The 25,161-nt window shown below is 40.5% G+C and overlaps 1 protein-coding gene across 1 annotated transcript in view; it reads left to right on the top strand.

Annotated features, from left to right (window-relative positions):
* Positions 1-277: 277 nt before the first annotated feature.
* Positions 278-25,161, top strand: part of LOC115172458 (nucleolar protein 10) — a 34,452-nt gene continuing 9,568 nt past the window's right edge. Inside the window, exons 1-16 of the mRNA XM_029729919.1 lie at positions 278-477; positions 835-880; positions 996-1,094; positions 3,507-3,584; positions 4,439-4,476; positions 4,588-4,724; positions 5,003-5,068; positions 8,014-8,074; positions 8,198-8,283; positions 8,372-8,450; positions 8,571-8,720; positions 14,224-14,290; positions 15,068-15,120; positions 16,768-16,894; positions 23,772-23,851; positions 23,949-24,047. Of these exons, the coding sequence (XP_029585779.1) occupies positions 412-477; positions 835-880; positions 996-1,094; positions 3,507-3,584; positions 4,439-4,476; positions 4,588-4,724; positions 5,003-5,068; positions 8,014-8,074; positions 8,198-8,283; positions 8,372-8,450; positions 8,571-8,720; positions 14,224-14,290; positions 15,068-15,120; positions 16,768-16,894; positions 23,772-23,851; positions 23,949-24,047 (1,332 nt within the window). The 5' untranslated portion in view covers positions 278-411. The remainder of the gene's footprint in view (positions 478-834; positions 881-995; positions 1,095-3,506; positions 3,585-4,438; positions 4,477-4,587; positions 4,725-5,002; positions 5,069-8,013; positions 8,075-8,197; positions 8,284-8,371; positions 8,451-8,570; positions 8,721-14,223; positions 14,291-15,067; positions 15,121-16,767; positions 16,895-23,771; positions 23,852-23,948; positions 24,048-25,161) is intronic.

A 25,161-nucleotide genomic window follows, 5' to 3' on the forward strand; every position in this document is an offset into this window, starting at 1 on the left:
AAAATAGTGTGGGCAGTATCAGAGGGAAAGAGAAAGGCTGAGATCTAGTATGAGGGAGAAGGGGATACAGGAAATTAGTTTAAAGAGTATATTGAGAAGAACGTCATTAGATATAGTCTAAAATATGTTGTTATCTTTTTTAAGAGCAACAGGGCTGGCAGGTAGGATTTAGTTTCTCCCTGTCTCTGGCCCACACTCCAGTACAGTAGGTGGCGGTAATGACTTTAGATGCCAACCGCTGATAAATCCCACCGAAGATCTATTGTTTTCGGCTTCCACACGGACCTAAATAGTAAAGACCGACACTTCCTGTTGTTTGTGGCAACGTGGGGCATGCGTTTTTAATACTTAGAACTTACAATTATTGTACATCAGTGTTATGAGTGGAAAGTATATTTGACAGCCTCGACAATGCAGATATCCAGTGTGAATGATGTGAAGATTTATAATTTAAGCCACGGAAAGTCTCTTCCAGAGGTAAGACAAGTTTTCAAAAGTAGCTAGCTAACTAACGTTAGCAAGCAAGCAAGCAAGCTAACTTACAATACAAATAAGCTAGTTAGCTACTGCTAATATATACTACTTTGATAACCGATTAAATCTCCCTAGTCAAGTGTTTTTTTATTAGCTACTATAACGTTATTACTCTCGGTCTTGTCTTGAAGCAAAGGCATGCCAAGCAACTAAGTTAGCTAGCCAGCTAGCTACATCCATGGCCAGTAAGCATGGAGCTTTATATTGCTGTGAAATTGGGTATGAGCTCACAAAGTAAACAGTAGCTTGTCAGAATAACCAGAGTATGTGATAACACACGTCTCAATATTTGTTTTCCAGTGGCTTTCAGATCGGAAGAAAAGGGCATTGCAAAATAATGATGTTGGTGAGTATTCATTTTACTAATGTCAATGTCTTACAGGTGTTTGTGTGCTGGCCAAGTTGTCAGACTGTATATTTTCCTGTGCTCACGCGTCACCTCCCTAATGTATTTTTCTCAGACATCCAACGCAGGATCGAGCTCATCCAGGACTTTGAGATGCCCACAGTGTGCACCTCAATCAAAGTGTCAAGGGATGGGCAGTTTATTCTAGCAGCAGGTGAGGATTTGGCTTGCCGTCACTGTCAGATTTAATTTGGCATATTAGTAGAACAGTAAAGGATTGTAAGTAATTGCAGTGCATTCCGCCAGCGCTAGCTGTTGGCTATGCAGCCAGTTACACACTCATTTTCAGCGGGGTACTTTTGCCACCTAAATTAGCCATTTTTACATTTCGCAAGTCAGAAAAAAAGTCTGCCGAGCATGATTTCCCTTCGTCTATATTCGCCAATTTGCACGTCCCATATAATGTGGTAATTATGAGCCGAAATCCATTTAGCCTATTATTTTCTGGCACATTGATTTATTTTCTTTTGCTTATTTTATGTACAGCCACGCAGTCCTAGTGCATGGGCTTACTGTGATTTGATTGACGAACAGCAAGCTTGACTAGTTTATAAATGGTGTTGAACTGACTGAATAAAGTCGATCTCATATATCCTTGCTATTCATAAATCATACAATGTAATTATATATCCATGGTATCACATCGGGACAAGTAAACAAAATATTTTTTTTGTATTTTCGATATGAAGTCCAGCAGAACTACCGAATCGTGTCGTTAAGAGAGCCGTTCATTTGGCTCCTGGTCATCTGCAGATAAATTATGAAAACATTCCATGAAGATGGTGAATCCTCCTCACTGCAGAAACAATATGTAGGCTAGTGGAGGGATAGTCTCACTCTTCCAAAATATCATAAATGAAAACAGATTTAATTGTTTTAAAAGCTAATGATACTTACATTGCATTCGGAAAGTGTTCAGACCCCTTTACTTTTCCATGTTTTGTTACATTACAGCCTTATTCTAAAATGTATGAAATAATTTTTTCCCCCTCATCAATCTACACACAATACCCCATAATGACAAAGCAAAAACAGGTTTTTAGAAATGTTTGCAAATGCCTTATTTACATAAGGGGGGGGGGGGGGTAGTGCCTTGGCCAGGGAGATGACCAAGAACCTGATGATCACTCTGACAGACCTGCTCAGGAACTCAGACTGGGGTGAAGGTTCATCTTCCAACAGGACAACGACCCTAAGCACACAGCCAAGATAATGCAGGAGTGGCTTTGGGACAAGTCTCTGAATATCCTTGAGTGGCCCAGACAGATATCGGACTTGAACCCGATCGGACATCTCTGGAGAGACCTGAAAATAGCTGTACAGTGACGCTCCCCATCCAACCTGACAGAGCTTGAGAGGATCTGGAGAGAAGAATGGGAGAAACTCCAAATACAGGTGTGCCAAGCTTGTAGCGTCATACCCAAGAAGACTCAAGGCTGTAATCGCTGCCACAAGTCCTTCAACAAAGTACTCAGTAAAGGGTCTGAATACTTATGTAAATGTGATATTTCATTATTATTTTACTTTAAAAAAAAAAACTTTTTTGCTTAGTCATTATGGGGTATTGTGTGTAGACAGATGAGGGGAAAAAACAATTGAATTAATTTTAGAATAAGGCTGTAACGTAACAAAATGTGGAAAAGGTCAAGGGGTCTGAATACTTTCCGAATGCACTGTATATGTTATTTTCAAAGATATTGATATAGGTCTACTGATTTTATCAAAGCCCATGATTAACACCTGCTTCCTTCTTCGATCATACCTGTATTGCAGATATTTGTGGGTCGGTTGTTAAACAAGTCTTTTTTTTACTGAATTACACACTGCAATCAAAAAGAGTTGCAAACAATTTAGCTGATGACGGTCTTCTCTTAACACGTATGGACCCAGAACTTAATTGAGCACCTGTTCTGTTATTTTAGAGACCCATTTTCCATTTGAAAAGTGCCCATCACACAATTTGTTTTGATTTTATTATATTGAACCTTTTAATACATTTTTCAAAGTAATTTGGACTATTTACTTAATTTTTCTGTTTTAATAAAATACATAATTTGAAGAACAAACAATTGTGGCAATTCATAACTTGCAGTAAAATACTTTAATCTCGAAGACAGGTTAAATGTAAACAAATTAAAATAAATTGGTTTAATGTTCTCATACTTAAATAGTCCTGATCATATAGGCCTAGACGATATCCAAAAAAACGAACATTTCACTGAATCCATGCATTTTCAGTAATTTAAATTGTAAACGCAATACCACAACAAATGTTTCCAGTCTGGGAGGTAATCTCAATAAAGTATTCAATAATTTTGCTGTGTATTTCGGATGGATTCCGAATGTACCAGACGCCACCAAAATGGAGATGCAAAAATGTCTGAACTCCAGCCAAGCTTGTAGCGTCATACCCAAGAAGACTCAAGGCTGTAATCGCTGCCACAAGTCCTTCAACAATGATCTTAGCTGGATCATTGTTTTGTTTTGCTGGCTTCTCCATGTGCTTGTGGAAAACACTAATTGCTGTTGTATATGGATTTGTCACTTTCTTTTAACATCCTTTCAGGCACATACAAACCCAGGATCCGATGCTATGACACATATCAGTTGTCCTTGAAGTTTGAACGGTGTCTGGATTCGGATGGTAAGTGATAGAACCAGTAGTTATATTGTTACATAATCGTTGGGTAATCATTCTGCTTCTGTGGTCCGCTGGAACTCTGATGTGCTATGGGAATCCCTGCAAGTATCCCTCCCTCCTTTTGTTGTGAAGTGAGTGGCTGCTCCATAGGAAGAGGCTCCAGCTGTCTCAGTGATGGTGTCAGCCAGTCCTGACTCCACTAATGAAAGCTCACAGGCCTGAACCAGTTACTCTGTCCTTAATATTGAACTACGGTGCAGCCAGACATACACATTTTCAAGCGAACACACACCTGCCTGGGGACCAGTCACTGAATTTCTAAGTACACCGTCTGGAATATGACAGTGTTTGATTCTGGAAAGGTACCTCTCAGGTCCTCTACAAGCCGGAATGTTGAATACAATTATATTTGAACTTACTCCGCTGGAAAGTAAATATCCAGAGGAAAGTATTGTTTACCCAACTTTTTAGAGCACTTGTACTGAAGTAGACATTTATATCATCTGGCAAAACCATGCAAACACCTGCAAGACTTTGGTTAGTATGCGTGGTTTGCATATTAACTATTTCGACCAACTGAGGGACCAACACCACGACAATTGGCAGGTTAATTTGAAAAATATATTTTTACATTTGTGACAAACAAGGGACATTTAGGATTTTTCTATGTATGGCGTTGTCTACATAATTTTAAGACATTGCCATGTTTTGTGACTAACACACACCTGACATACACAATTGCCATAATGTGATAGTCACCAATAAATCAACTTTTTGCATTGTAAAAAATTCTTAACCAGTAGATATTATTTTTTCTTGTAGCTAGTTCTGAAAGTGTGTTATTTTTCCCCTCACAGTTGTGGCCTTTGACATTCTGTCCGATGACTACTCAAAGGTAAGACAGACTTACCTTCCTTGGTTGTTTCCTTGGTTGTTTCCTGCAGTGGGGGTTATCTAAACTTCATCTTCTACAAGTAAATGTGACCTGATATTGTTGTTTGTGTAGTTGGTGTTTCTGCACTGTAACCGGTACGTGGAGTTCCACTCGCAGCATGGACACTACTACAAGACACGCATTCCCAAGTTTGGTAGGGACTTTGCCTACCACTACCCCTCCTGCGACCTCTACTTTGTTGGGGCAAGGTAAGGGTTAAAAGCCAAAGGAGGTGGATCATTCACTGTCTTGATTTCCTATGTATCATTTTACTTGGCTTTAACTTCAAATCAAGTTTTATTAGTCACATGCGCTGAATACAACAGGTGTAGACTTTACAGTGAAATGCTTACTTACGAGCCCTTAACCAACAATGCAGTACAAATAAGAAATACAAGTAACGTTATTAAAGAGCAGCAGTAAAATAAAGACAAGTTGAAGTTGTGTTAATGTTGACAGCGTACAGTAAGACTGAAACCTTTTTCAGCTCAGAGATATTCAGACTCAATCTGGAGCAAGGCAGGTTCCTCAACTCCCTTCAGACAGATGCTGTGTAAGTATACATCAACAATACTTTATTTATGAAGCCAGCTGTGGCCGATTCCACCACAGCATTGCGTGGAAATATTTTTGGTGTCACAGATTGTTCTGGCAATTCTCACATAACCTAATTGTGAGAAAGGATGTTTAACATGGTTTTCACAATTGTATCACAAACTTTTATTTTTGAAGATATTTCAGAAAGTGCCAATTTTAGGTCCCTTTTATTCCTGTAGATGCCTCCTGTAATACCCTATGATCCATGAAGCGTACATGGTACAGACAACATCTTGATGTCATATACTCCTTATAGTGTGTTCTAAAATATGGAGTATGTTTATATCCTGAAATAAGACATTTTCAAATTAATTTATTCAACATATATTCAAAATATTATGATTATATAAAAAGTACCTTTTTTGATTTTGCTTATTTTTAGACATATTGTTTGGAACAATACTCTTCAAAAACATCACATTTCCAGAGTGGCCTCTGGTACTTTTGAATAAAGTATCAATCATATAATGTCAATTTCTATCTATAAAATTTATAATTTCTTCAAAAGCAGCAGAGAGACCATTCTGGAATTGTTATGTACAGTAGTTGAATGAGTGTATATTGTTTAAAACGGTATGTCTTTACAAAATCAAAGGGGGTACTTTTGAGATATTAAAGGGGCATTGTAATTTCCATAATGTTCATAAAATGTCCATAAGATATCTGCAGTAATAGTGGAATGATAGTGTTTCACAGTATTACTTACACAGTGTTATGATTGGCTTTGATATTCACCAATTGATTTCTCCCGCCAGACTGGCGTCTGTTGTCGAAATGGGATAGCTGTTTTGCCTTTGTGGCTGTGGAAACAAAGTAGAAATCGTTGTCATTTCTTGGTTGCTAAAAATCTGCACAATTTGTTCAATTTCAGTTTGTGAGAAAACAAGAACTGAATACTGTAGAGAATCATTGTACCATCTAAATCACTGTGAAATACAGTACCAGTCAAAAGTTTGGACACACCTGCTCATTCAAGGGTTTTTCTTTATTTTGACTGTTTTCTACATTGTAGAATAATGAAATAACACATAAGGAATCAAGAAGTATATTCTTCAAAGCAGCCACACTTTGCCTTGATGACAGCTTTGCACACTCTTGGCATTCTCTCAACTAGCTTAATGAGGAATGCTTTTCCAACAGTCTTGAAGGAGTTCCCAAATATGCTAAGCACTTGTTGGCTGCTTTTTTTTCACTCTGCGGTCCAACTCATCCCAAACCATCTCAATTAGGTTGAGGTTGGGTGATTGTGGAGGCAAGGTCATCTGATGCAGCACTCTATCACTCTCCTTCTTGGTCAAATAGACCTTAGACAGCCTGGAGGTGTGTTGGGTCATTGTCCTGTTGAAAAACAAGTGATAGTCCCACTAAGCGCAAACCAGATGGGATGGCGTATCGCTGCAGAATGCTGTGGTAGCCATGCTGGCTAAGTGTGCCTTGAATTCTAACTATATCACTGACAGTGTCACCAGAAAAGCACCAACACACCACCTCCTCCATGCTTCACGGTGGGAACCACACATGCAGAGATCATCCGTGAACCTACTCTGCGTCTCACAGACACTGCGGTTGGAACCAAAAATCTCAAATTTGGACTCTTCAGACCAAAGGACAAATTCCCACCAGTTTAATGTCCATTGCTTGTGTTTTTTGGCCCAAGCAAGTCTCTTCTTATTGGAGTTCTTTAGTAGTGCTTTCTTTGCAATTCGACCATGAAGGCCTGATTCACGCAGTCTCCTCTGAATAGTTGATGTTGAGATGTGTCTGTTACTTGAACTCTGTGAAGCATTTATTTGGGCTGGAATATGAGGTGCAATTAACTCTAATGAACCTATCCTCTGAAGCAGAGTTAACTCTGGGTCTTCCTTTCCTGTAGCGGTCCTCATGAGAACCAGTTTCATCATTGCTCTTTCAAAGTTCTTGAAATTTTCCAGATTGACTGACCATGTCTTAATGTAATGATGGACTGTCGTTTCTCTTTGCTTATTTGAGCTGTTCTTGCCATAATATGGACTCGGTCTTTTTACCAAATCTTCTGTATACCACCCCTACCTTGTCACAACACAACTGATTGGCTCAAACGCATTAATTAAGAAGGAAAGAAATTCCACAAATTAATTTTTAACAAGGCACACCTGTTCATTTAAATGCATTCCAGGTGACTATCTAATGAAGCTGGTTGAGAGAATGCCAAGAGTGTGCAAAGCTGTCATCAAGGCAAAGGGTGGCTTCTTTGAAGAATCTCAACTATAAAATATATTTTAATTTAACACTTTTTGGTTAATACATGATTCCATATGTTATTTTATAGTTTTGATGTCTTTACTATTATTATACAATGTAGAACATAGTTAAAAATGTTACAGTGAAATGGGTGTAGGGAAGGGGGTTATAAGTTTTGAATGCAGCCAGTGTTCTTGCAAATCACCTAACTTCCACATAGGGGAGAAATTCTGTTTAGTACCTTTTTTAATATGAATGGTTTTAATGTTGAATAAATTTGTGTGAAATTGTATTTCAGAATGTAGAGATACTCCCTATTTTACAGGACACTATTATGAGTATATTGACAATAAGGTGTTGTCTGTATCGTGTACGGATCATTGGGTCTTACAGGTGGCATCTAAAGGTCTTAAAAAGGGCCGTATATTGTCAACTTTCATCATGAGTTTCCAAAAAATGTTTTTTACAAATTTTAAAAAGCATATCAAACATCCTTTCTTCCAATTAAGTTTATATGTGAGAGTTGCCAAAACAATCCGAGATACAATTCGTTGTTGTTGTGCCATGCTGACACGGAATCGCCCCTGTGCATTACAGTACAGTAAATACAGTCATTACAAGACTCGTCAGTATGCATATGGTGTGATCATGTCTCTTTTTGCCATTTCTCTGACTGACAAGGGAGCACAATGTGTGTGACATCAATCCTGTCCATCAACTGTTCGCTTCAGGAACAGCAGAGGTGGGTGGAGCCTGTGTGCATGTAAAGAGTGAATGGATCGGACATAACCTGAACCCTATTGACATAATTTTGTGTGTGTGCCTGTGTGTGTCTAACCATGTTCCCTGTGTTGTTGGTGGCTAGGGGAAAGTGGAGTGCTGGGACCCTCGTGTACGAAGTCGGGTGGGGATGCTAGACTGTGCCTTGAGCAGCGTCACAGAGGGAACAGAGCAAGTACAACACTAGAACATGAACAGTTATATGTATGTAGAAAAACGGCATCGTTTAAATCCATGATCTGGATGTGTTTGTCTTTAGAGTGGAGGGCTTGCCATCAGTCAGCGCACTCAAGTTTAACGGCTCTCTCACCATGGCTGTGGGAACGAGCACTGGGCAGGTATGAACTTTTACAATGGCGTCTTGTGTGTCCTAATAGCTGGGATAATGCCGAAAACTGCCAAAATGTTCCCCTCCCCACAAGTTTCCCCACTGACGATCTGTCTGCCTGGTACTGTAGGTCCTACTCTATGACCTGCGCTCCAGCCGCCCCCTGCTGGTAAAAGACCATTACTATGGCCTGCCTATCAAGTCTGTCAACTTCCAGGACCACCTAGACCTGGTTCTGACTGCGGACTCCAAGATCATCAAGATCTGGAACAAAGACACGGTAAATGTTTATGAATGTTGAAAAGATATTTGATTCATGTTTTTGGAAACCAGACATCAACCAGGTTTCCATCCAACTTTGAAATTATTATTTTGAATTACCCCCCTTTTCTCCCTAATTTGTGAATACAATTTTGTCTGATCCCTGCAACTCCCCAACGGGCTCGGGAGAGGTGAAGGTCGAGTCATGCGTCCTATGAAGCATGACCCACCCACTCCCATAACCCAGCTGCACCAATGTGTTGGAGGAAACACGTTCATCTGCCCACCACTAGGAGTCACTAGAGCACGATGAGCCAAGTAAAGCATTTGAAAGTTCAATAGCCATAGCCAATCCAATCTACAGTAGGCCTATATGCAAATAAACCACAGGCTTGCCATCATTCGCTTTGAACTGGACTGTGTGTTTACAGACAGTTGAAACAGCGGAACTTTAGATCATTAGAATGCTTTCGCCAAAAGCCACAATATACACCTGAATTGATGTTTTATGTAAATACCATGGGAGTCCTCTTACATTTGGAAACTTCAGTCCTACTGATATTAACAACCATGAAAAGGTAGGCCATCTCTCCCTCAGTTGCCTATACACGTGAACAACAACAAGATCAACAACTAATGCTAGCCAGAACGAGATAATCTAACGAGGGAACATTAGATAAACCCTTTCAAACTTTTTAAGCTAGTTGGCTGTCAAAATGGCAACGATCGGGAATAGTAGCCTGCTCGTTCTTCTGCAGCTTGCCTGCCAATGCATGCTTTTCCCAACCCATATTTGAACAACAGAATAGGAACTTACTTGCCAGCCTGCCCACTTGATCAATGCCAAATACGTTTGATTGACATCTAAAAGATATGCTAACTGTGGATCAAATCGAATTTTATTAGTCACGTGCTGAATACAACAGGTGTAGACCTTACAGTGAAATGTTTACTTACGAGCCCCTAACCGACAGTTAATAGTCCAAGTTCAGCATAGCAAAGCGATTCACATTTCTTGCTATCTAACCAAATGACACCTGCATCTCTAGCCTTAGCCACCAAAAAACAATATAAGGGGAAAAAGTCGGTCACTCATCCACTCCTCCAATGACATGACATCCTCCCAGCAGCTAGCTAACATTAGGCTCTGTGTTTTCAGCTTGCTAAATAAATAGCTAGTTGCATAAATAGACACGCCTATCCCAGTGGTGTCAAACTCGATCAGCGCATGGGCCATATTGAAAAAACACAACAAATTCACGGGCCAGACATACAAAAAAGTACAACTGCGATCCAAACTGGCCATTGTTTTTATTTGGGAAAAATGGCCCTTTATAATGCCCACGTATGTACATAGAATGTTGTATATAGCGTTTTAACATATTAGAACAAATAAGAGAAATATATTTGTCCAGCCTCTGCTATTATGCTTGCAGATGTGAATAATTCCAAATAACAAAAATGTAGCTATAGGTTTGTTGTAACATTTTAAACTTAAAACATGTTTGACATTTTTGTTGCTGTAGACTCGATTTTGTGTCCTATTCGGGCCACGGGCCTTGTGATCATTGCCCTTGCTACTTAGACATTCCCAGCCTTAGTTACAGGCCAGCAAACAATGAACCAGGCCAGCTGTGATTTACAACCTGATTGCAATATTTTTTGGACTACCAAGAAATGTATTGGTGAATTACATTAATCAGGCATTGAACTGCATCCATCTATTCTGCCAACAATGCCTTAATTAATGTATGTCATGTAATTTTAAGTCAAATAGAACCTACTTTTAAAATCTCTTATGAAGTTGGTTTTGAAGCATAAACTGGGAATTTGATCTTTTTTTTACTGATTTATAATGATTGTCTTTTTGTTTCATATCTGCAACATAGTTAAACCACTCAGTTCCTCTTGAATTATCCGAGAAATGGTGGTGTAAACGCCTTTATGCACAAATATTTATATAATAATAATCATATCGATGTAAAAATGGAGTCACGCGATGATATGTTGTGTGGTCCTCCCACTACGACTCTAGTAAGCATGCTGTTTGTTAGGCTACAGATTAACTAAATGTTGAACTTCACAGGGTGGTGAGAATGCACGGTGATGAGCTTGATGCTTCTTTCCAGTAAACATTGAGTCTTATTCTGGTGATATGATGCTTAGCTGCAGTTTGACTAATCAAAATAATCTATATTTTTTTGTCCATATTAATCTCATCATGTAGGCTATGGAGGGAAAGAAACATCACACTGAAATTAGCTAAATAAGTTACCAGATTTGTGGATAACCTTGACAAGGAGAACGGTGGAAATGGCCATGATCTATTTGTTTTTAGTAACGAACTGACAAGTGAACACGACAACATGATGATTGCTATGATCTCTAGACAATTATTTTTGAATGATCAAGAGCAAATAGGCTATAAAGGCTTGAGTGGGTGCGAAGAATTGAAATGGCCCATATGTGAAAAAGACAGGGAGAGTTCAAATGTCACACAGCCTAAGACCCTGAAATTGTAAGCACAGAGTACTTTTATTAGTTGCTTTCTTCCTTCTTTAAAAACTATGTAATTTACTTTTGTCCAAAATAAGGCATGATAATGGGGAAATTGATATATGAATTGAAAAATGTGTAATCAATGTGAGCAACATATGTCAACACATGTCGATTATCCTTTTCTTTTTATTCTCCCATAGTAAGTGCAATGATTCATGATAATGAGTTGAATGAATGAAGAAACATGAGCAATTGCCCAGTTTATAAAAGAGAGACACACAAGCAGGCTATGTGGGCGAAGCCCACAATTATGCACCTTTCAATCATTATTTCCAGCTCTTTGTTGGACAATTTATATTGAAATTAACTAAATCCCAAGGTGGAATGTACAAGAAATGTGACCAAGCCAACTGAACATGTAGCTGATAAACTCTGAAAAATTAAGTGAATAAATGGCACTCAATTTGGCTCTACCAGTGCCCAGAGTGGACAGATGTTGCATTGATGTTACAAGTCATTATAAACCTGGTGATTCGAGCCCTGAATGTTGATTGGCTGAACGCTGTGGTATATCAGACCGCATACCAAAGGGTATGACAAAACATTTATTTTTACTGGTCTAATTATGTTGGTAACCAGCTTATAATACTAATAATGTACCTCAGGGTTTGTTGTGTATGGCCAGGCACTCCATGTTGCGTTGTGATAAAAACCAGCTCTTAGCCAGGGTATATTGGCCATATTCGATACCTCCTCGGGCCTTATTGCTTAGTTATACCACCTGCTCTTAGTGATCATCGTGCTCTGTCCCCCAGTGGGTCAAGACGAGTGCGCCCCACGTGGTTGCGGGCTGTACTCTCCAGTGGGTATAGGTCTACATCTGTTTGCATTTATTTCATTGGAGAATTAGAAAGTTTAACCAATTTCTCTCTTTAATATACTATAATGATGCTTTATGCTTAAATAATCACATTTGTTTGATTCTCAATTAACACAGGGATGGCAAATGCTTTTAATATTTATTTCTCTTGTTATTGTCCAAGAGAGGGATAACCTATTCCTTTGGCTTAAAAAAACGAACAAGGGGTAGGCCTATCACGCTGGCCAGGACAAATGATCAATGTATGCTTTAGAAGGGCCTCATCCTTCTCAGAAGGTAGAACCAGCCCTAGACAGGACTCCTTAATAGTAATCACTATGTTTACTTCACAAACACTAATTATAGTAGTTGACTACACATAACATGGCCACGTGATGCTGACAGTCACACTCCACAGTGGTTGGTATGGGAGCTGAATACGCAGCCACCCAGACCCCTCTACGGTCGGAGATCACACATACTGACTCATTTAAAAAAAAATTTAAACAAATATTTACATTTGAAACAAAAAAATCTGAAATGTTTTACATGTTTAGTTTTTTTGTCCTAGTTGGGCGATATTGGATTTACCAATGGAATCATAAGTCGTGTTTATTATGATTTATTACTATTATATAGACTGAGTATAACAAACAATAAGAACACCTTCCTAATACTGAGTTGCACCCTCTTTTGCTGTCAGAATAGCCTCAATTCGGCGGGGCATGGACTCTACAAGGTGTCGAGCGTGTCACAGGGATGCTAGCCTATGTTCACTCATGCTTCACAATGTTGTCTAGTTGGCTGGATGTCCTTTGGGTTGTGGACCATTCTTGAAACACACGGGAAACTGTTGAGCGTGAAAATCCCAGCAGCGTTGCAGTTATTGACACAAAGTACTGCGCCTGGCACCTAGTACCATACCCCATTCAAAGACACTTAAAAAAAAAAACATCTTGCCCATTCACCCTCTGAATGGCACACATACACAATCCATGACTCTGTTGTCTTAAGGCTTAAAAATCCTTCTTTCATCTGTCTCCTCCCCTTCACCTACAGTGATTAGTGGATTTACAGTGCCTTCAGAAAGTATTTACTACCCTTGATTTTGTTTTACATTTTGTTGGGTTACAACCTGAATTTAAAATGTATTCAATTGAGATTTTGTGTCACTGGCCTACACACAATACCCCATAATGTCAAAGTGGAATTATGTTTTACACTTACCCGATAAAGCTGGAAGTCTTGGACTACCTCATATGAAGGTGTATTACTGGGCTGCACAACTGTGTTCACGTTAACAATGGACAGCAGACTGTCCTTGTGCATAGAGAAGTATTGAAGGCATAAATGTAATACCTTATGATCTAAAATACACTGCTCAAAAAAATAAAGGGGACACTTAAACAACACAATGTGATTTTGTTGTCAGCACATTCAACTATGTAAAGAAAAAAGTGTTTAAGATTATTTATTTCATTCAGATCTAGGATGTGTTGTTTAAGTGTTCCCTTTATTTTTTTGAGCAGTATATATTCACTACTTCGGTTCCAAGGCATTGAAGAAAAAAACAGACAATCCAATGATTCTCAATTCCATTCGTATTTGGGAAAATGTACATCAATTCATGAGGTGGAAAGGAACAATATCAACATACACCCCTATTTGGAATAACCCCACTTTCCCTCCAGTCTTTAATGACTACCTTCAAGTCCTGGTGGCATCCATGAATTTTGAACATGTGCACTATACTGAACAAAAATATATACTGAGCAAAAATATAAACACAACATGCAACAATTTTAACTATTTTACTGAGTTACAGTTCATATAAAGACATCAGTCAATTGAAAAAAATTAATTAGGCCCTAGTCTATGGACTTCACATGACTGGGAATATAGATATGCATCTGTTGGTTACAGATACCAGCGAAGATTATTTTTGTAGGTTTAGAACATTGTCATCTGCACTATTCCAAACGCACTTTGAATTAAGTATTCGAAATTAAATGTTGTGGTCATTTTTTGGGATATGCCTTTGCATTTTTTATGGTAAAAATGTCCATGTCATTGTACACTTGGTTGATGAAAGAGAGACCACTAACTAACTATCACAGTGCTAGAACAGATATTCTAACCATATCTTTGGTCTGTTTCACCCCAGGGGAAAGTGTTCTCCTCCATTGAGCCCCAGACAAACATCAACGACGTGTGCATCTATCCTGGTTCTGGTGAGAATCACCTCAGAAAGACTGGTCCATTCTATGAGCAATGAGCCAGATACACTAAACATTGCTTCTGTACCAATTTTAACTTGGAGGGTTGACCTACACTACAGGCACTCTTATCTGCTTGGTAGTCATTTACCAGTATGCTCAACTACCACTAGATGGTGCCAAGTGACCTCATCAACAAGTCCTAAACACTTCTGGACCAGGGATATGCTTCTTTGTGTGATGGCTTGGACTTTGCTTTTGAAATAAGACTGCAACTCTATCCACTGACAGCTTCTCTGCCAGCAATTATGCCAAATTACAGCAATCTTTAGTGAGCACTTGAGTTAACTGTTTAAGACGCTCATTCACAATGAAATTGCTGTAATTTCACGTAAATAGCAAATCCGCACAACCATTTGCATGGATGATTTGTTGTCAAAGGAAAATGAAGATGGGAGCAAGCCAGGCTTTTGTCAGTAATGGTTACACACATTCTAACATTTAAAAATCCAGCAAGGGTTTTGCTGTTTCCTATTTCACTCTGTGTAGTCTACTTCCTGCATACCTACTACAGTCACCCTATGTTTATGTGGGCTGTACTTTCTGCATGTTCATGCAGTTAGGCTTGTAACTAGAGTCAAACAAAACCAGCAGACAATGAGCCTTTATGTACAGTTCCGCATAACCTTAGTTTATAACCATGCTAACTTCAGTATGGGGAAAAGGATCTGGTTGTTTCGTTAGCTCATCTCACTCATTCACATCTTTTCTTTTTCTCTCCTAACTTCACAGGTATGCTCTTCACTGCCAATGAAGACCCCAAGATGAATACATTCTATATCCCTGTGAGTTCTACCACCCTTGCACTCCCTCAGGCCCATTTGACAGTTTGGTTTAACTGCTGGTTTTACATGCCTCGGTGTGCGTGTTTGGTTTGAAAGGTACATTTTCCCATGAGATAGATTTACTCCATGGTGTGAATTGAAACCAAACCGACCAAGGCAGTATAGAGAAGGCACGAAAGGACGATCTCTGTTTTAGGTCTTGAGTGTTTGAGACTTTCATTTGTTCAGTTTAGTATTTACGGCATCCCCATTTGGCTGGTGTTTTATGGTCTGCAAAAAAAACACTAAAGGGCATTATTCATAGAAAACCTCCCACTTGGTTTTACCTAGAAAGTACCCTTGTTGGAACGTGAATGTTCTTCAGCAACAGGTGGCCTTGTGCCTACCCCTATACCAGCTTTTCAGTTCTTATAGGAAAAGTGTTTTGTACATTGTTAAAAAAAATTTTTTAATTAGTCTCGTTAGAAAGTTAATGTGTGTGTTTCTACGGTAAAGTAGTCTCTAGGAAGTTGATGTGTGTGTACGGTAAAGTAGTCACTCTTTAGGAAGTTGAGGTGTGTGTACGGTAAAGTAGTCACTCTTTAGGAAGTTGAGGTGTGTGTACGGTAAAGTAGTCACTCTTTAGGAAGTTGAGGTGTGTGTACGGTAAAGTAGTCACTCTTTAGGAAGTTGAGGTGTGTGTGTGTGTAGAAAGATCATGTGGTAACCCTGACGCGATTAGTTTCTGGTCCCATTCATCAACCACTGATTAGATCATTGTGGTGGTGAGCTACAGAAAACAAGGTCTTAAATAGCGTGTGTTTGGGGCTACAAAGAGCTTATACTGAACTTAGGAAATATTGCATTCATCTGTTAACAGCAAACACATTCTATTTTTGGTTATTGGAGTTTTGGAATACTTCTGCAGAAAATGAAGGCCGATATCAAACATTCACATAGCAGTGCTCATACTGCTCTGAATAAATAGCTACATTTTTCACTCAGGTATGGTATGAACATCAATGGTAACTTCAAATATAACACAACGTTGTCACCTTGTTTGGTTTACTCATCTAATCTATCATTCATGAATTTTAGGCAGGCATATGATTCCAGTTCCAGAGAGCTCCTTTCTCCCTGGTTTTTCAACTGGTGTACAAAGGCCTCCAACACATGCCTCCCTAGCTGGCCTCCAACACATGCCTCCCTAGCTGGCCTCCAACACATGTCTCCCTAGCTGCCTACATTACAGTAGGGCAAAGTTTGGAAATTAACATTAGCCATTTGCTCTTCAATGATTACACGGAGGAAGGGGACATTACGTAGACTTTGAACTCTGATTTGATAGGACAGAACTCAGTTTGAATTGAACCCAGTGGCATTAAATTATCTTACGATAATGGGGTGATTTCAATCTGATAAGACTCATTCAATCCTTGTCGACTCATCCTCAAAGCCCTGAGAGGATTGGATAGGTGCAAGCAACATGGCAGAAACTACATCTAGCCAACTGGAATGTTGCCAACACCTACTTCCCTTACCAGCCCTCAGCGCAGTGAAAAGAGAGAAATATATTGAATTAGATTTCTTCAAATGTTCCTTGTCCCTCCTTCACTACATCCCTTGTTCTTTTCTCTCTTTCCTCCCCTCCATGTTGTCCCTGTGTAGGCACTCGGACCTGCTCCTCGCTGGTGCTCCTTCCTGGACAACCTGACAGAGGAGTTGGAGGAGAGCCCTGAGAGTACCGTCTACGATGACTACAAGTTTGTCACCCGCAAGGACCTGGAGAACCTGGGTGAGAGTAGGGCTGTTAAGTGTATAGATTACATGTATTTTTTCCCCTGCCCCTGCTTCGAGACTGGTGCATGATAATGGTCCACTCTAAATCCAAACAAATTTCACACATATTATTTGGTATATGTAAAGACAAGATCATATCAAGAATAGTCTGATGGGTGACAATATTAGCTTATCAGTTGTGAATGATATATTATTACTTGTGGATAATGCCCAGCTTGTGTGCAATAAGGCAAGAAATGGCATGCCTTTTTCCCCCGACTTTTAAAAATATTAATCGCACACCTCATGTAACCTAGCCCATAGGCCTATATGTTTTGATAAGGTTTGTATCACAACTAAAGTGGCCAGATGATAACTTTTAAAAATTATGCACATTAATCCGCTTTACCAAGGGGTGTAGAGCCTAATTGGCATACAAGCTCAACGCGAGTTTCAAGTTTGGGGAAGATTATTTTCACCATATAAATGCTTCTTTAGAATTAAAGCATTACATGCATAATCACATTTGCGGTCAGTTTTAAGAATGGTGTTTTCCCGCTAATATATTGCATTTTGGAACATTCACGCTTATAGCCTACTGCCGTATAAGAAGAAATAGCCTAATAGTCATCAACATTTTAAGCTAAACGTTCTGATTTGTTGCGTCAGCCCTGTTGTTTTTAGAAGGATTTTGATTCTAGTGGTCGAATTCATTTGGGATCTATCATGTCCCACAACTGTCCAAGACTATGTTTGAATATTTCTTTCTCACACAGAATAGAAAAGTCAACTTTTATACTATGGGGGATAGTAGATTGACATAAGCTAGTGTTTTTGCTGTTCGTTAGGGCTACTCATCTTGTTGGCTGACGAAAAGTAAATGTGGACAGTTCTTCCAACATCTTCATTATGCGCCTCAGAATTCGATAAGGACGCACGCAGTTGCTTCCCCGATGTGTCTGTCTTCACTTGTAGCCTGTGAGAAGGACCCGATCACGTGATGGATATTGGCTAATAAGAATTGAGATACGGTGCATTCGGAAAGTATTCAGACCCCTTCCCTTTTCCAAATGTTTATTTGTTACAGCCTTATTCAAAAATGGATGAAAGTTTTTTTTCCCCTCATCAATCTACACACAATACCCCATAACGACAAAGCAAAAACAGTAAAATAAATAAATATGAAAATATAACATTTACATGAGTAAATGTTTGGCAGCGATTACAGCCTCAACTCTTCTTGGGTATGACGCTACAAGCTTGGCACACCTGTATTTGGGGAGTTTCTCCCATTCTTCTCTGCAGATCCTCTCAAGCTCTGTCAGGTTGGATGGGGAGTGTCGCTGCACAGCTATTTTCAGGTCTCTCCAGAGATATTTGATCGGGTTCGGGCTCTGGCTCGGCCACCCAAGTACATTCAAAGACTTGTCCCGAAGCCACCCCTGCGTTGTCTTGGCTGTGTGCTTAGGGTCATTGTCCTGTTGGAAGGTTAACCTTCGCCCCAGTTTGAGGTCCTGAGTGCTCTGGAGCAGGTTTTCATCAAGGATCTCTCAGTACTTTGCTCCGTTCATCTTTCCCTTGATCCTGACTAGTCTCCCAGTCCCTGCCGCTGCAAAACATCCCCACAGCATGACCCTGCCACTACCATGCTTCACTGTAGGGATGGTGCCAGGTTTCTTCCAGATGTGACGCTTGGCATTCAGGCCAAAGAGTTCAATCTTGGTTTCATCAGACCAGAGAATCTTGTTTCTCATGGTCTGAGAGTCCTTTAGGTGCCTTTTGGCAAACTCCAAGCAGGCTGTCATGTGCCTTTTACTGTGGAGTGGCTTCTGTCTAGCCACTTTACCATTAAGACCTGTTTGTTGGAGTGCTGCAGAGATGGTTGTCCTTCTGGAAGGTTCTCCCATCTCCACAGAGGAACTCTGGATCTCTGTCAGAGTGACCATTGGGTTCTTGGTCACCTCTGTGACTAAGTCCCTTCTCCCCCGATTGCTCAGTTTGGCCGGGCGACCAACTCTAGGAAGAGTCTTGGTGGTTCCAAACTTCTTCCATTTAAGAATGATGGAGGCCACTGTGTTCTTGGGGACCTTCAATGCTGCAGAATTTTTTTGTACCCTTCCCAAGTTCTGTGCCTCGACACAATCCTGTCTGAGTTCTACGGACAATTTCTTTAACCTCATAGCTTGTGTTTTGCTCTGACATGCACTATCAACTGTGGGACCTTATATAGACAGATGTGTGCCTTTCCAAATCATGTACAATCAATTGAATTTAGCACAGGTGGACTCCAATCAAGTTGTAGAAACATCACAATAGAAACAGGATGCACCTGAGCTCAATTTCGAGTCTCGTAGCAAAGGGTCTGAATACTTATGTAAATAATGTATTTCCGTTCTTATTTTTAAACCATTTGCAAACATTTCTAAAAAACATTTTTTGTTTTGTTTTTATTAGGTATTGTGTGTAGATGAATAAGAAATATATATATATTCATCAATTTTAGAATAAGGCTGTAACGTAACAAAATGTGGAAAAAGTTAAGGTGTCTGAATACTTTCCGAATGCATTGTATCTGAGAGAGCCATGTGAGTGAGAGGTTCTTCGGAGCATGCAGCTTGGAGAAGGGTATTATTATAGTCAGCCCACGGGCACAACGACCACGTGCTGTAAAAGGCATGGATTTTTTTAGAGGGTATTATGGCCACACAAAGGGGATGCTGCCGGGAAATTTGAGGCATTATCAAGTGCTTGTCAAATTATGAATGAGAAACTGATCGTGTGTGCACCCTGCGCAAAAGACAAAGCAGAGCTTTTCATGCGACTTCTTTCAAATCATCATTATTCACATCATGCAGCCTTGTAATGTATTAAAAATCAAAACGTATAGCCTAATGTTTGTATCACAACTAAGGTTGCATAAATAACTCTAAATTAAGCATATAGGAGGACCTGTTTCTTTGTTAACCGCTCAACACAGAATAGCTGCATATGCGCACTCCCTCAAATCGTTTGGAGAAAATATCCTTTCTATTTTATTCAGCTATGTTCAATTGTATTCTTCATACTGTAAAATAATGCGACGGAATTCTAAGCAAATCTTGTCTGCTAAATGAAGTGTGGCCCACAGCCATATGGCATAGCCAGATCAGGACCTTACATAAGGACAACTCAGAGTATGCTATTCTGTTCTACTGAAATAGACTACATTTTCATCATATCATGTTTCTTTAGACCTGTCTACAATAAATAATGGATTTATTGTAATAGTGCAGGCTATATTAGATTGATTTATTAGACTTTTTTTTTTAATTTAGATTTTCCTACGGTCTGCATCGGTGTCTTGTAGGCTGTGCGTGGAAGCCAGGAGATGTTAAAGGTGTTTGTTAATTAATGGTCAGTTACTGTGAGACCGGCAGTTATTTTCTTGACAATCACCAGCTGACAAAATGTCATGACCGCCCCAGCCCTAGGTGAGGGGGGTGGAGATTTGTTCCTCTAAGATCTCCAGAAATACAAGTGCCTATTGAATCGAGCATTCAAGTTGTTTTAGGCCTACAGGTCCTAGGGAAACTTCCAGGGCTGGCTACACTACACTTGCCATTCAGTGGAGACCATTTTGAATTTAGGCATATTGAAACAACACAACGGTCCAGTTTACAAGTCCCTCCTAAAAATGAACGGTAGGGGAAACACTGGTGGAATGGAGAGAGAAATTAAGAAATGGAATAAGGGATAGTGAGCGATAAAGGGGTGGTGAACAGAAGGGTTGAAAGAACAGAGGAATGCTTGGGTTAGCACTAAAGAGATCAAATGACAAGGATGAGAAATTCAGTTGGTTGGGGAGGAATAAAAGGAGGAGGAGAGGGAGAGAGGGTGATGGACGGGGAGGGAGAGAGGGTGATGGACGGGGAGGGAGAGAGGGTGATGGACGGGGAGGGAGAGAGGGTGATGGATGGGGAGGGAGAGAGGGTGATGGACGGGGAGGGAGAGAGGGTGATGGACGGGGAGGGAGGGAGGGTGATGGACGGGGAGGGAGGGAGGGTGATGGACGGGGAGGGAGGGAGGGTGATGGACGGGGAGGGAGGGAGGGTGATGGACGGGGAGGGAGGGAGGGTGATGGACGGGGAGGGAGGGAGGGTGATGGACGGGGAGGGAGGGAGGGTGATGGACGGGGAGGGAGGGAGGGTGATGGACGGGGAGGGAGGGAGGGTGATGGACGGGGAGGGAGGGAGGGAGGGGGATGGACGGGGGAGGGAGGGAGGGTGATGGACGGGGAGGGAGGGAGGGTGATGGACGGGGAGGGAGGGAGGGGGGATGGACGGGGAGGGAGGGAGGGTGATGGACGGGGAGGGAGGGAGGGTGATGGACGGGGAGGGAGGGAGGGTGATGGACGGGGAGGGAGGGAGGGTGATGGAGGGAGATGGGAGGGAGGGTGATGGAGGGAGATGGGAGGGAGGGTGATGGGAGGGAGATGGGAGGGAGGGTGATGGGAGGGAGGGTGATGGAGAGGGAGATGGGAGGGAGGGTGATGGGAGATGGGAGGGAGGGTGATGGGAGGGTGATGGGAGGGAGATGGGAGGGAGATGGGAGGGAGGGTGATGGGAGGGTGGTGGAGGGAGATGGGAGGGAGGGTGATGGAGAGGGAGGGAGGGAGGGAGGGAGATGGAAAGGAAGAGGGAGGGAGGGTGAGCGAGGGCGGGAGGGAGGGTGAGAGGGGTGGAGTAGATTAGGGGGAAGGGGAGTTCAGTTCACTGCAGCTGTGAAATGTCCTTGTTATATAACAGACAGGCTATAAGCCGGATAGTGAGATTTCTGGGGAAAGGGGGTTTCTATCTTTTTACCACACACACACACACACAGTCCTTGCCAGGGTTGGGGAGTAACTGATTACATGTAATCTGATTTACAAAACAACTGTAATCCGGCCAGTGTAGGCCATCATTGTAAATAAGAGTTCTTAACTGACTTGCCTAGTTAAATAAATAAATGAAATGTGTTCTATTACCAGCAAAAATATTGTAATTAGATTACAAACACTTTTGAAATACTACATTATTACTTTTTGGATTACTTTTAAATGCTTTCTCAGTGACATTCAATTCAGCATTGAAAATGGGCACAGGATTAAGTTTGTTCCACCTGAGCAAGTCTGACCACAAGTCAGAGAGCACTATGATGACACACCAAATGCGTTTGATGGATCCTTTTGGTCTTCTAATGCCTCTTAAAAACAAAGTAATCCAAAAGTAACGGAAATGAAACAGATAACCTTACTGAGTTTGGGTAATCCAAAAGTTACTGATTACAATTTTGGACAGGTAACTACTAACTGTAACGGATTACACTTACAAAGTAACCTAGACAACCCTGGTCCTTGTGTGCCACAACTCCCACACATTCCTGAATTAAAGTGGTCTTCAGGAATGAAACTAAGCAGAGACTAAAAAGCCTCATGGCAGTCACTAACTCAACTTCATTCGGAGCTTAAAGAATTGTGGCTGGAGACTGATGTTACAAAACTTTATCTAAATGCTCTCAAAAGGCGTCTTGCCAAATAGCTGAAAGGTCAATGTTAACCGAATCTAGCACAAAATGAAACAAGCTTTCACTACAGTCCTGTTGACAAAACTGTTTTTCTTTAGCATACAATTGATTATTAAAGTCTGTAATATGAAGTAAAAGCTTAATGATCGTAAACCCACTTTGCTAAGTATATGCCTACCCTATGTTCCCTACTGTCCTGAACGTGTCAGTTTAAATGGGAACAACCAGCCTGTTGAAAGAAGCAGATGTCTGCAGATATCTGTAGTCTTATGCCATTTTCTTACAGCACATTCCAATAGGCTGCTTCTCAAAGTTAAAGGGATAGTTCACCCAAATTACAAAATGACATTAGTTTCCTTACCCTGTAAGCCAGTGGTATTCAAAGTCAGGTTCGGTGGGAACCAAAAATTAACAGTACAGATTCTTTTATGGGACAGTATACAAAAGTTTTTGACAAAGATACATTTGCAAAATACAATTTCAGTAAGTAAATTAATTTATTGCTTCTCTTAATTTTGATAAGAGATGAATATGTACTGAATTGAAGGTTATTTGTTGATGTGAAAATCAACATTTACAACATTAGATTTGTGGTGGGGCCGACAATTTCTGGCGAAAAAAATAAATAAATAATTTGTCCCCCCCACTGAAAAAGGTTAAATACCACTGTTGGAAGCGGTCTATGGACAAGGTATGACAGCAATCCATGCTTTGGTTTAGTTTCCATGGCACTGTTCCTGGTCATAAATCCCATTCATGTCATGGTACTGATATTAGCATTTTACGCGCATCATGTTCAAATCATCTATAAGTGACGTTGTTGAGCTTCACAATCAATTTTAGATACTTTCAGATGATTTGGACATGATGCGTGAAAAATGCTAATATGGTACAATGACTTGAATGGGGCTTTTGCCACAACTGCTAAAACGTTTGGAAACGGTGCCAGGGAAATTAAAACAAAGGAACAACCCACACCTGGGTGTCTAAGGCTTAATTGAAAGGAAACAACAAGAACCTGCAGACACTAGGCCCTCCATGGAATGAGTTTGACATCCCTGGCTTACAGGGTAAGAAAACCAATGTGTAATTTAGTCGTTTGGGTGAACTACCTCTTTAATTAATACTCCTTACTGGGCTTGGCAATGCACGTCACCAATTTGGAAGAGCACCAATATTTTAATGAGTTTCAGGTGACATGTAGCCTGCCTCAGGGAAGTTGAATATAGAGATACTGTAAATAACATGTAGAAATCAACAATCATTATACAAATGTATAATATAACTGTTTACTCATGTTATGCAAATATGTACATTTCATGTATGTGTAATGTTGTGTTCAACCATAGGTTTGTCTCACCTGGTGGGATCTGCTCTCCTGCGGGCATACATGCACGGCTTCTTCATGGACATCAGACTGTACCACAAGGTAGGTTGTGTAGGTGTGTGTCTAACTGCATATTCTTAGTTGATTGTTGATGTTACAGAGTTATGTGTTTTAAATACATTTTGTGTGATTTGTCCAGGTGAAGACCATGGCCAATCCATTTGCCTATGAGGAGTACCGCAAGGACAAGATTCGCCAGAAGATAGAAGAGTCCAGGGCCCAGAGAGTACAAATCAAGGTGGGATATCATACTCTGTCTGACTGTTTAAAACATACATTCAGACAGACTGGATATGGTGACAAATGATGTTTTCTAAGAAGTATATACAGTTGAAGTCGGACGTTTACATACACTTAGGTTGGAGTCATTTAAACTCGTTTTTCAACCACTCCAAAAGTTTCTTGTTAACCAACTATAGTCTTAGCTAGTCGGTTAGGACATCTACTTCGTGCATGACACACTACATTTTTCCAACAATTGTTTACAGACAGATTATTTCACTTATAATTCACTGTATCACAATTCCAGTGGGTCAGAAGTTTACATACACTAACACGGAACCCAAACCGGCTGCGCGCGTGCGCCATCGTGCATACATTTATTTTGTCCCCCCACACCAAAAGCGATCACGACACGCAGGTTAAAATGTCAAAACAAACTCTGAACCAATTACATTCATTTGGGGACAGGTCGAAAAGCATTAAACATGTATGGCAATTTAGCTAGCTAGCTTGCACATGCTAGCTAATTTGTCCTATTTAGCTAGCTTGCTGTTGCTAGCTAATTTGTCCTGGGATATAAACATTGAGTTGTTATTTTACCTGAAATGCACAAGGTCCTCTACTCCGACAATTAATCCACACATAAAACGGTAAACCGAATCGTTTCTATTCATCTCTCCTGCTTCCAGGCTTTTTCATCTTTGAACTTATATGGTGATTGGCATCTAAACTTTCAATGTATTAACACGACGACCGGCAAAACAGTTCGTTTTTCAATCACTCACCTGGGTATAACCAATGAGGAGATGGCACGTGGGTACCTGCTTCTATAAACCAATGAGGAGATGGGAGAGGCAGGACTTGCAGCGCGATCTGCGTAGCAATAGGAATGACTTCTATTTTAGCCCTTGGCAATGCAGACGCTCGTTGGCACGCGCGAGCAGTGTGGGTGCAATATTTGAATAACATGGATTTCTACATTTATTTTGCAACGCTCGCGTATGCGATGTGTCCAGTCTGGTCAGCATGTAAGTTTGCTGTGCCTTAAAACAGCTTGGAAAATTCCAGAAAATGATGTCATGCTTTAGAAGCTTCTGATAGGCTAATTTACATCATTTGAGTCAATTGGT

Source organism: Salmo trutta, chromosome 33, assembly GCF_901001165.1.
Source record: "Salmo trutta chromosome 33, fSalTru1.1, whole genome shotgun sequence".
NCBI classification, from domain to species: domain Eukaryota; kingdom Metazoa; phylum Chordata; class Actinopteri; order Salmoniformes; family Salmonidae; genus Salmo; species Salmo trutta.